Below are 11,736 nucleotides of genomic sequence, written 5' to 3'. Positions count from 1 at the left end.
AGAGACATGTTTCGGGGGTTTGTGGGCCAACAGAACATCAAGGCTTTCAGAGGAGATCTTGGTCGTCTAAGATCAAACCCTCTGGCACCAGCAGTCGAAGCAAATCTGGGAAAGTGCTTGTAACCCCAATACACACCATTGTGCTTAGACACAAACAACAAGAGTTCTGTACTGTTGTGATGGCTCGAAGGTAACAGCCACCAACCACATTGAGTTGTCAGATGGCTGAGTCATGGCAATGTCTGAGAGCATGGGCAGAGACCTGTTTCTTTTTACCATTCTTTTTATTTTACAGGTAATTGTCTTCCCTGGGGTGCTCTTCTAATGGCCTCTTTCTCCAGAGGAACACTCGACCATCGCTGACAGAGGTGTCAGGTGGTGGTTGATCTTTGCTGGTATAAGATTCGAAGAGAGGCACCCAGTGCAAAGGATGACAACATGACCTAGGGAATTCGCCCTTCTGGGAGTTATTTACATTCGCTGCATGATGTTCCCATAGTGGAAGAACACAACGTAAGAGCATGAAACTCAGCTATATGGAACATGACCTAGGGAATTCGCCCTTCTGGGAGTTATTTACATTCGCTGCATGATGTTCCCATAGTGGAAGAACACAACGTAAGAGCATGAAACTCAGCTATATGGAAAGTCTTGGCACCACGTAGGCTTTCTTAGAGATTAATACTGCTCCTAGCCATTGAGGTAGCCACTTATTGTTCATTTTTGCAGCACTAAGTAAAGTCCAACTTTTCCTGTATTTTGGGTTCTACCTTTAAAAGCTACATATGGTGTTTGAGTAACTCAGTCACAATTGTCGCACCCTGCGAGTAGGTGTGAACCGGATGTTGGACTCTGACACACTTGCACAAATATCTTCAAACACATTACAGACAAATATATTTATAAAATTTAAAAAACATATAAAATATCTATTACATGCAAACCAAGCAGCAAGCATGTGGGTACAAATGTATGTTTCCCGAGCCGTCAGTGCTACAAGGAGGAGAACCACTGAGGATAGTTTGGAGCTTCTCCCAAGCTTTGCCGCTCCCCTGATTGGTGCTCAGGAAGCTAATATGAGGGCCATAAACATTAGGCTTGGCACACACCATGGAGAAATGAAGTTTTTCTTGGAGAAAAGCTCTTGTGCAGAGGTTCTCACCTTGCACAGGAAAAAGTCTTTTGACAGGGTCAAGGCGTGGATTCGCACAGGAAAGGATTGCCTCCCACACAGTGAAGGCCGGGTGCCTACACGGAAAAGCGGGCCTCAGAGCTCGCACATGCAGCTGAGGGTCTCTCATGTGCAAAGGTGTGGCTTGTGCATAGGGGAGGATGTGCAGTTCCCACAGCGAGAAGTGTGTAACAATCACTAGAAGATGCAGCCTCAGAGCTCCCTCGGCCATAAGGTGTGCAGCACAACGTGAGTTATGGCCTGCTTCCAAGGCTCGTTTGCTGGTGTAGTTGTGGCACACTCACAGTGGGAGGTGTGGCTCCTGAAGTTCACAGATGTTGCAATTCAAGACGTGGTTCTCACAGTTGATGTAGGGAAACTGCGTGGCTCTTGGGCGAATGTAAATGCATTTCTCTTGCAGGGAGATACAAGATGCACCTCTCATTGTTCCTGGAAGAGAAACAATCCTCTTGTAGATCACACATGCAGAACTCATGACTTGTGCGGGGTGAAGGTGTGACTCTAGCTTCAGGAGACCGTGTGACTCTCAGACAGGGGAGAAGGCGTGGGTCTTGCAAAGAGGCTTGTCCTTCTTGGAGTAAAATGTTTTCCCTTCCAAGTTAATCTGACAAATCTGATAAAAGAAAAGAGACAGGTTATACGTACACAATATTTCCTTGCCAGACTACAGCACCTTAAGATTCACAAGCAAGTGTCTCTTTAAAGCTCCACTGCTGGGCATCAGCACTTGTAATATTCAGATGCCCTCCTGTAGCTATTCTCACCTTGTGGCACACCTATCTCCCTGCTCCATGACCAATGCCTGTGACCCAAATTCTCTCTTAAGCACTATCAACAAAAGCTGCGTCCATGCTGAAGACCCATCTCTGAGCCTCGTTCCTCTGTGTTCTAACCAACTCACTCCTTGGACATCACAGCCCTCTGAGAGCGCTTTGTTGACTGTGTTCTGCAGGCCTCACCCCCTTCTGTGCATGGGCACCCGCACCCGCACCCCCACTCTCCTTTTCCTTTCCATCCATGGCCCCTCGCTTGGGCTTCCCCCAGCAAGAGGACACTTTACTGACCTACCCTTTCCTTCAGGTCATCCATTGTTCTGTTGTGGCTCGCCTCACCTGCGCATTCTGTTCGAATATAGACACACACACACCTAAGGCCACCCCGTGCACGTCTAACTGCTCTTTCCCCAAAATTATCTAACTTCCTACCTCTCTTGCCTACCTTTGTTTTCGTCTTCCCCTCCCCTATCTGGACACACTTCGTCCATGTTTCAGTCCCAGCACCTTTGCTGCAGTGACGATAGCTCAACGTCGAGGTTTTGGTGCCCTCTGCTGCCCGCTTGAAGCACAGCAGCTCTAAAGATACCCTCCTTGAGGCTGTGCCTAGGGGCTGAGCCTTCTTGCCCTCTCGCCCTCATCTCCCTCTGCCGAATATGTTTGTTATTGATATAGCTTCAAAGTTTTCAGATTGCTTAAGTGTGACATTTACATGTTTTCTTGGCGATTATGTATGACATTTCATTGCATTGTTGTGTGACACTGTGAATGAGGCTTTAGCACAAGAAGAACCAAGTAGTTCTGTCCATTTAATTATATGCATTTCATAAATTACTGAACGGACTTAAAACGCCCACAGCACTCCTCTTTGCTTATTCACTCTCACTAACATGGTTCTCTTTTCTAACATGATCACCCTAGAAACGTCATCCTAGAAAAGTCACCCTAGAAACGTTTGCTTATCGTAGAGCAGTATTTTGAAGCTTGGGTGCAGCAGCAGCCGCTGTGACATAGGATCGGGCCAGAAGGCGCTACTGTTCCATAAAGCTACCAGTAATATTACCTGCACATCATCTCGTCACCTAACCTCAGTCAATACTGGTTTACTAGCAAATACTATACAGCATTCTGGAACGTAGAGATTCACTTTTAATATTAGCTGATGGTTGGCAAAATGTATGGTTAAGGAGCAATGCCTGTGCCTGGGTGGACTACTATAGCGCCAAATCACCTTTCACTAACAACCCGCTATGATGTGCTTAGTTGGAATGTCATCCATGTATCATTTCTGATAATTAATCATAAGCTGTTGACGTTATCACAGTTAAAAATCCCTTGTAGGCACTAATATTCGCATGGGATTACATTTTAGGCGATAGCAGATGGGGAGTGTAGGGCCCTGTGATGACCCTGACTTCCCACAGAGCACAAGTTGTAGTGGAATTTTTTTTTTATGCGGGTGGGGGTCAGACATTCCTTTACAGCTGGCAGCATCCGCTCTGTGAAAGGCGCTGTCCCCTGATTCCTACCACCAGGTCTAGAGAAGTAGTCATCATTAGAGTCTAGCTCACAGCCCATCTCACAATCCAAGGGGTCTCCCAGGTTTACTCTCTTTTATTTGTCTTCTCTTGCATCCTCCCTATTTATTATCTCTTCAAGTCCCCTCTATCTCTTCCTTATTTCTTCTCTATTTCTCTATCTCACCTCTTTTCCCGTACTCCCTCTATCCCTCCTTACCTATCTCTGTCTCCTCTCCTCTCTCTGTGGGTCTTTCTTCCTGTCCTCTCTTTTTAGCGTCATCTGTCATGGCAGTAGACAATTCTGTGAGTGACGCTGTCCCCGCGGCCCGTCCTTGTGACTATGCAGAAGTCTCAGCTAGGGTCAAGTGAAGCGCTTGTGTCACAAATGCACTAGTCGCCCAGATTTACTCTCTCTCTTTTATCGGGTTCTCCATCCTTTTTTTCTTATCGCATTACCTTTTGTCTCTATTTCTTTTTATGTACTGTACTTCCTTCTACACCCTCGTCAATTCCTTTTTTTCTGTCTGCATCTCCCTCTTCGTAGCTCTGTCTCAGTGCCATCTTTTTACTTTTTGCTCAACTTTTTCCACCTCTACCCATCCTTCCCCTTTCCTTAGGTTTACCTCTCTCTTCCCGTCGGCTTCTCTTTCTTTAGCTTTATCTCCATGTCCCCCTTTCTAATTTGATTTCACCTTATTTCTTCACCACTCCCTATTCTTCTCTCTTCCTCTTCTCTATCTCTCCTCCTCAGCCAAACAGCAAGGATGGTCTAGTGTCCGTGCACTGAGAGTGCAGACATAGGGGGACAGGACCGGTAAGGGCCAAGTCCGAGCCTGAAGATTATGCCAGTCAATAGGGCTTTGAGTGGGATGAAAAAACTGGGGGGGAGGGGGGGGGTCTCTCACAAGGGCATAGTATATGTAATTAAGGCCGCAGCTTAACCGCATCCGCGCTCAGAGAATTCTGCTCGCATGCTCAGATTTTCAAAATCCCATGCTTCATGACGAGCTGGGCTCGGCATCAGCGTGCGAGGAGGCTACGCCATGACGAGCCCAGCTCGTCATGAGCATGGAAGGGGTTAAATGCACTCAAGCTAAAAACATGTCCTTACCATAGTTTGCCACCCAATTGGTATTTTGCTGGTTCTGTCATTGCATCTAGATATATAATTTAGCTATTAGCATTATACCTACTAAAAGCCAGGGCTATTGGCTTTGTGAATGGTTGTTAGTTGCAGAAGATAAATAAGCAACAACTATGGCTTTTGTTATAAATAATATTGAAAATGCTTCTGTTCTGAAATGATGAGATTATGAAAGACCTACGAGTCTCTTCGAATTTACAACAGAGGCAGTGAAAGGGTGGGCACTGCTGCAGAGTTTTTTCACCCTGAAGGTGAGGGGAAAAAAGGAGAGCCCGAAAGGTACTAGTCTCAGTACCTGCTTTTTAGACTGTCTGTGCTGAGTTCCGGCAGGACCCGGCCCACTTAAAGCCTTGCCGGTCGGCCGCAGCTTGAGTTGCTTGGGGATGGGTCTGCCTGTGTCAAGGCGCACTGCAGCACCCTAAGGCTATGCAATACTTCCTGCACGGTGCCAGGGATGGAGTCGCCGAGTCTCGGCAATCTCTCCTTACTTTGTGTTGGAAAGTCGGTGCAGGCCCCTCCATACAACAGCCTGCCTCTGCTGATAGCAGTCACACAAAGGCCACAGATCCTTCTGTAGGCAGGCTGCACACCATGTGATAAAAGAACGACCCAATCAGGAGCTCTCCAGCAGAAGGAAATAAGCCACCTGGCAGCAACGTAGAGGAAGAAGTGATGCAGCACAATTTAATTATGCATGCACTTGCAGATGTGCAAAAAGAACAATTGATGGACAAAATGCAGAACAATGTCAAACATTCACCACAGTACATAGATCTGGGCCTAAATCCATCGTTTTTTTGCTTGCCACGCCATTCCAGTTTGAACCCAGCCACATGCAAATCAGCCATGGCCCTGCGCCCAATGGGATCAGTCCAGCCCGAACTACCAGGCCAGGTCCTCCCGGGACTGGACACAAGCATCCTAGGATCGGTTTCGTGATTTCACCCCTCATCAGCCAGGATAGCTTGAATCCAGTGGCATGGAGAGAACCGGACCCACGTCTGGGCATACCCGTGCCACTCGGATGCAGTAAATTCCTTTAAAATGCGTTAGTCTAACCCTAAATGTGTGCAGTTTGGAAGGGCAGCAGATAATCTTCTCACCTTTAACAGTGTCTTGCGTGGATTCAAAACTGGACACACAATAGTTATCGTCGGCTCAATAGCAGCAAAACCAAACGGGGTCAGCTTGTAGAGGGAATATGGGCCTCCTGGATCTTTATTTAAATTAACACTTCAGCTCCTAGACAAGGCCAAATGCCTGTGTTATTTCAGACTCTAACAACTCCCAGCGGCGCAGCTAACCATTGCTTTTTTCAGCAACACAAACTAAGAGCGCTTTCCTCTGGAAAGGATCTGAGGGACCGCTCCTACTGCATTGCTCTTCATGGTGGACTTTCTGCTAAACTACTCCCGTAGCTACAACTAGCTCAGCAGGCTGCGGCTGGCAGGTGCCTGACGGTCCTTATCACTTAGTCCTGAGATCACTTCATTGACTTCTGATGAATGACGAGATCCTGTTCAAAATGCATGCTCGCTTTAAACATTAGCCCCTCAGCTCACATTCTATCACTTTACTCCTCGTCGCAGAGTCTGTGGCGCTTATTACCAAAGCATTTCTCTGTGCCTCGTGCTGGCTGGAGAGTAGATAGAAGTAGTTGAGGAGGTGAGCGCCTGCCATCACCTTCCTGGCGAGTTCAGACTGTCCATATCAGAGACAGGTTATAACATCAAACTGAAGGCTCTTCGTTTTGTTACCCAACACAACAGGTTGACACGCACGCTGTCTGTGTAGTCTCAGTGATGGTAGTATTAGTAGTACTGGTGGTGGTTGTAATAGTAGTACCTGTGGAAGCAACAGTAGTATTAGTAGTATTATCAGTAATATTAGTAGTAGTACTAGTGGTGTTGGTAGTACTTGTAGTAGTACTGACGTTGGTAGTTGTGGTAGTGGTAGTACACATGAAATTAATACTACAAGTGGTACTAGTAACAGTAGTACTCGTGGAAGTAGTACTAGTATTGAGAGTAGTAATAGCAGTAGCACTAGTCAGTGTACCAGTGGCAATTAGAAATCAATTTAAAATAAAAAGGGTTGGATTCTTATGTCGAATTAGGAAGGCCCTGGCATGCTTGCAAAGATGATCTATTATGAGACTGGCAGGCCACCTAGGCTCGCCGACAGCCACCTTATGGCGGTGGTCAGATAGATGGCTGACACGGAAGGTTGCGGCTTTATCCATGCAAGTATCAACAAACTGAAATTATTTTCCTAGTCAGATTTGAACAAATCCATAACACCTTAACTTTGGTTATTGCAGAAGACCTGGTTGTTTCAGGGCCAGGGGAGCAGTAGAACGAGTGGCGACAGACCTCTCTGTGCATTAGGAAGGTACTCATTCAATTGATCAATACCTCAGGCGGCCATGAGCCTGCCATTAAAATCCTTCTGATAAAAAGTTAACTCTTAATTCCCTGGTGATTAATGGTAACCAAAGCCTATCCACCAACACAGCTGGTGGCTAATAGTCATGGATGGATGGTCATGAATAACGCTTTATAAACCCCCTCCCCTATCCTCTGCTGCTTAGTATCTGCCTTTCGCCTACTACAATACCCCCCAGTTGATCTTTCTGATGCCATGTGTGTCCTCATTTGCACAAAATACAAAACAGAAATAAAAGAAATACTTTGTGAAGCCTCACCGCGCAGACGAAGCAGGTGTCATGCCAGCTGTAACCAAGCGCCTCCAGAAATCGATCCCCAGCATCAATCTTGAAGTCACAACCACGGCACTTTGTGCCAAACATCACCTCGAAATCTGTAACATAGAGTGAGTATATCAAGCACATGAAGTGTTTGCACAGAGGTAATCTGTCAATGCAAGGTACACAACTGTGTTTGAATTCACTGGGCTTGTCCCTGATCGCCAAACAAAGGATGTGCCCATGGCTCACACAGATGGTACTTTTTCATGAGGCTCAAAGATTGTTTCAGACAGAGATATTTCTGGAAGCAAGATGTGCCCTTTGAGGCACACAGAACTGTTTGATCACAGAAGGCCACTTTATATGAAGCACACAGGTGTTTGCAATCAGAGGGGGTGTATCTGTGGTGCATACTGGTGCGCTCTGAGGCGTTTGCCTATGGACGTTTGCATGCAATACAATTCAGTAAAATAATATTTTCTTGGACTAAGGGCAGAAAGGTATTACCAAAGCTTGGACCTTTACAATATTTGAAAGTAAAGAGAAGGCACAAGTTCCATGAGATCAATTTGGCCTAAGGCTACTTTTACTCTCCGATCCAAAGTGTCAAGCATTCTTGTATGTTCTTTGACTTTTGAGGGTCTTGTATTGTCATCCCGGCTTGTGCTAGCTTGCACGTTTAAATAGAGGGTTTGCTCAGGCAAACACAGGCGTATAGAGTGATTCTCTCCGCTTGTTAAAGTAAAACATGGTCACAGCGCTATCCATTTAACATCAGGACCCTCTTGCACCAAACAACCTGGAAGAAAGGGCCAGCATTAAGATGGCCTAAAGGCCCTGGCCTTGTGAGGACTACATGCCACACACCTGTGAGTAAACTCATGTTTTAATAAGGTCACTTTCAGGAGAGGCACTTCTGGGAGTGGCTGGTAAAAAGGGATTCTGGCCATGAGATTGGACTCTTTCTCCAAACAGTTGAGATCTTGTATAACCAGTGGGTAAATGCAAACTAGATGGGAGAGATTGTTTGCTACCAATGGTGAGCCAGATGTAACTAGTTCTCTCAAATGGTTCCATGCCCCTGGCAGCACTTGGGCACAGGAGGCCAGCATGCCTGAGGCTGCGCGAGTCACCCCTGGGGTGGCCTCTCGAATTCCGAAGTGAAGAGCTGTATCACGTAGCCCCCGACACTGGCTCCAGAGCAGGACATTTCTTGTCCAAAGTTGTATCCTTAGATACCTCTATGGCTTCTATCTTCTGTGATGGAATACAGGAGAATTTCAGCCTGTTAACCGATAAGCCTAATCGGAAGATCAGGGATATCACTGGCTTTACAGGAGCGATGATTCCTTCCCTTATATAGGATCAGTCGCTCCTGTAAGTAAAGATAGGCATGGATCCCACACCGTTTAAGATCACGCTAAAGAAGGCTGTTTTGTAGTCACGACAAGCCCAGCACAACACAAACCAGAACTATTTCTTTAGCACCTCCCAGTGAAAGACATGAAAAAAGGCATTGCGGCTGCTTCTGTACCTAGGACATGATTTGGGCCAGCGCCACTATCTTGAGTAGGTGTAGGCTTCCATGGTACAAAGGGATCCACACAGAAGTGTCCAAAGAGAAGATTCCAGAGAGTAGTGCTTGGCTGAGGCAAAGGGATGGGGGCTATCCATCCAACTAGCACCCAACTATTCTCCAGCAGGAGAGCAGGAAAAATGTAATGCCTATACTGTGGCTGACTTAATATATGAACCACAGTCACAGTCCATATCTTGAAAATCTTCCTTTACGCATGAACGAGCTTACATCCCCTGTCATCCACTGAATCAACATATGAGGCTCCCAGGCCTGAATCCAGGGGTGGCAGGACACTGCTGTTAAGAGTATTTTTACTAATCAGAAAAATAATGCCTGATTTAGATGAGTTTAAGTTGGCATGACTAGGCTGCAGCCAGCTTACACTGACATCTATTCATGAATGCAGAGAGAAATAATTTTAATTAGCGAATCAACACAGCCAAGGAGAAAGCACAATCTTTGGCTTCTGGCTGATGGACGAGGATAAAAATACCGTGTTCAGGATCTTTCGATTTGGTTATTTGGCAGGAACACCTGTTAGAGAACACGCAAAAAGTCTGCACTATACTTGATCTGTACGAGCAGGCCTAGAGCGAAACACACTTAGCGTTTGGGCTTTACTACAAATGATTAAGCAGGTATTAGCTGGTGTACCAATGTTGCTCTTATTAAACTGGGGAAACAACTTTCTATTAAATCTAGAACTTTTTCCAAGGCCTCCGGCGACCATTGGTATGATGTGGAGCTATTTCGAGCTTCACTGATGGGATCCAAGAAGCCATTCCATAGAAGAATAGGTACGTTTTCAGAAATATGGGTGGTGTGTTTGCAGACAGAGAAAGACAGTGTGCAAACACAGATGAATGGCTTTCACTTTCTCCTCTGACCACGTCACACCATAGGTCACAATTTTCCACCACAATTAATGAACGGAGCGAGCCTGTCCACTTGTCTGGAGAGGAGCACTTACCTTTCTCACAGTATGGCCGCCCCTCCTCCATGTAAAAGGCCCTATTCCGGATGGGAGTTTTGCATGCCGCACATGTGAAGCACTGCACGTGCCATGCCATCTTCAGAGCGTGCATGATCTCCTACAAATGAAAGAGAGTATCAGGAAGAGTTCCAAGCATGCATATGTGCGGTAACAAGTGTGCACAACACACACACATACAGCACATACAAAAAAAGAATGCACGTGCCAGGCCATCTCCATTATACGGTACACAGACAAAAGAAGGTAGAAAGTTAAAGGGAGTAGCATGCCTGGACATATAAATAATACTCATGTACAAGAAAGCAAAAAGACACACAAATGATGGACGGAATGCGGTATAAATCAAATATTCACCCCCAGTCAAGAGATCTGGGCTCAATCCTTAGTTCTTTTGCTCACCATGCCACCCTAGGTTAGACCGAGCCATATACAAATCAATCTCCACCCTGCGCCTCATGGGAACAGTCCATCCCAAACTGCCAAGCCAAGTCCTCCCTGGACCAGAAACAAGCATCCTGGGACCGGTTTCAGGTTTATCACCCCATATCAACTAGGCTAGTTTAAATCCAGTGGCACAGTGAGCTCGGGACACACGTCTGGGCATACCCGGCGTACTTAGGACGAGAAAGCAAAAAGACACACAAATGATGGATGGAATGCAGAAGAAGTCAAACATTCACCCCCTCATTCAAGAGTTATTTTTGCATTTGTCACCCCAAATGGGAGCGGTATGCCCAGACGAGGATCCCGTGCTCTCCACGCCACTGCAGTCAAGCTAGCCTGGCTGATGAGGGGTGATACCCTGAAACCTGTCCAAGGATTCATATTTTCAGTCCAGGGACAACCAGGCCTGGAAGTTCAGGCTGGACTGTTCCCATGAGGAGCAGGGTCAAGACTGATTTCCATATGACTGGGTTCAAACTAGAATGGCCTAGGGAACCAACAAAAAATGGATTTAGGCCCAGATCCCTGTACTTGTCATTGTTCAGGATTCTGTCCCTCCATTGTTATTTTTATATTTGTCACCCAGAGTGGAAGGGGTAGGCCCAGACGTGGGTCCTGTGCTCTCCATGCCATTGGAGTCGAGCTATCCTGGCTGATGAGGGGTGATATCCCAAAACAGGTTCCAGAATGCTTATTTCCAGTCCAGGGAGGATTTGAACTGGCAATTCGGGCTGGACTGTTTCTAAGTGGGGCATGGTCAAGACTGATTTGTATATGGCTGGGTTTAAATTGAAATGGCATGAGGAACAAAAAACGATGGATTTAGGTCCCAGATTTCTATACTGGGTTGAATGTATGACATTGTTCCATCAGTCTGTCCATCAATTGTTTTCTTTGCATACTCATGCACAAACACACATTCGTTACACACATACAGTGTTAGGCCATCTTCGGTGTAATATGATGTGCAGCAAAGAATAGTCAGTGAAAACATAACTCACAACTGTGAAAACTATTGCGAGAGGACCTGCAGTAACCTCTACCAGCATGGTCATTATTTCACCCAAATTTGCTCACAGCACATAGTCACAGCAGAACATGGCTTACAGACTCATGCCTCTGGGTTTGTTTTGATGACGTAACACAGCTCTTGCGCACTCACCCCTGTGATCTTCTTCTTGCACTTAGCACAGTTTGGAGCGAATCTCATGTCGTAACACTTGGGGCAGAATATGGAGCCCTTCTCCTCAAAGAATCCCCCCTCCTCTAGAACCTTCCGACACTGCGAGCAGGTGAACTCCTCCGGGTGGTAATACTGCCCCAGCGCCACCAGGTAACGACCTCTGTAGGTTAAGGGAGACCAGAGTCATGTTTTTAAAATAC

The 11,736-nt window shown here is 46.3% G+C and overlaps 1 protein-coding gene across 1 annotated transcript in view; it reads right to left on the bottom strand.

Annotated features, from left to right (window-relative positions):
• Window positions 1–884: 884 nt before the first annotated feature.
• Window positions 885–11,736, bottom strand: part of LOC147703347 (PDZ and LIM domain protein 7-like) — a 163,605-nt gene continuing 152,753 nt past the window's right edge. The window contains exons 8-11 of the mRNA XM_086931794.1: window positions 11,516–11,696; window positions 9,886–10,006; window positions 7,334–7,449; window positions 885–1,805 (exon numbers count right to left, since the gene is read on the bottom strand). Coding sequence (XP_086787920.1) covers window positions 1,719–1,805; window positions 7,334–7,449; window positions 9,886–10,006; window positions 11,516–11,696 — 505 coding nt within the window. The 3' untranslated portion in view covers window positions 885–1,718. The remainder of the gene's footprint in view (window positions 1,806–7,333; window positions 7,450–9,885; window positions 10,007–11,515; window positions 11,697–11,736) is intronic.

Source organism: Lissotriton vulgaris, chromosome 7 (assembly GCF_964263255.1).
Source record: "Lissotriton vulgaris chromosome 7, aLisVul1.2, whole genome shotgun sequence".
Taxonomy (NCBI): domain Eukaryota; kingdom Metazoa; phylum Chordata; class Amphibia; order Caudata; family Salamandridae; genus Lissotriton; species Lissotriton vulgaris.
Note: the sequence above shows the minus strand (reverse complement) of the source record. Positions and strands in the feature narration are given on the sequence as shown.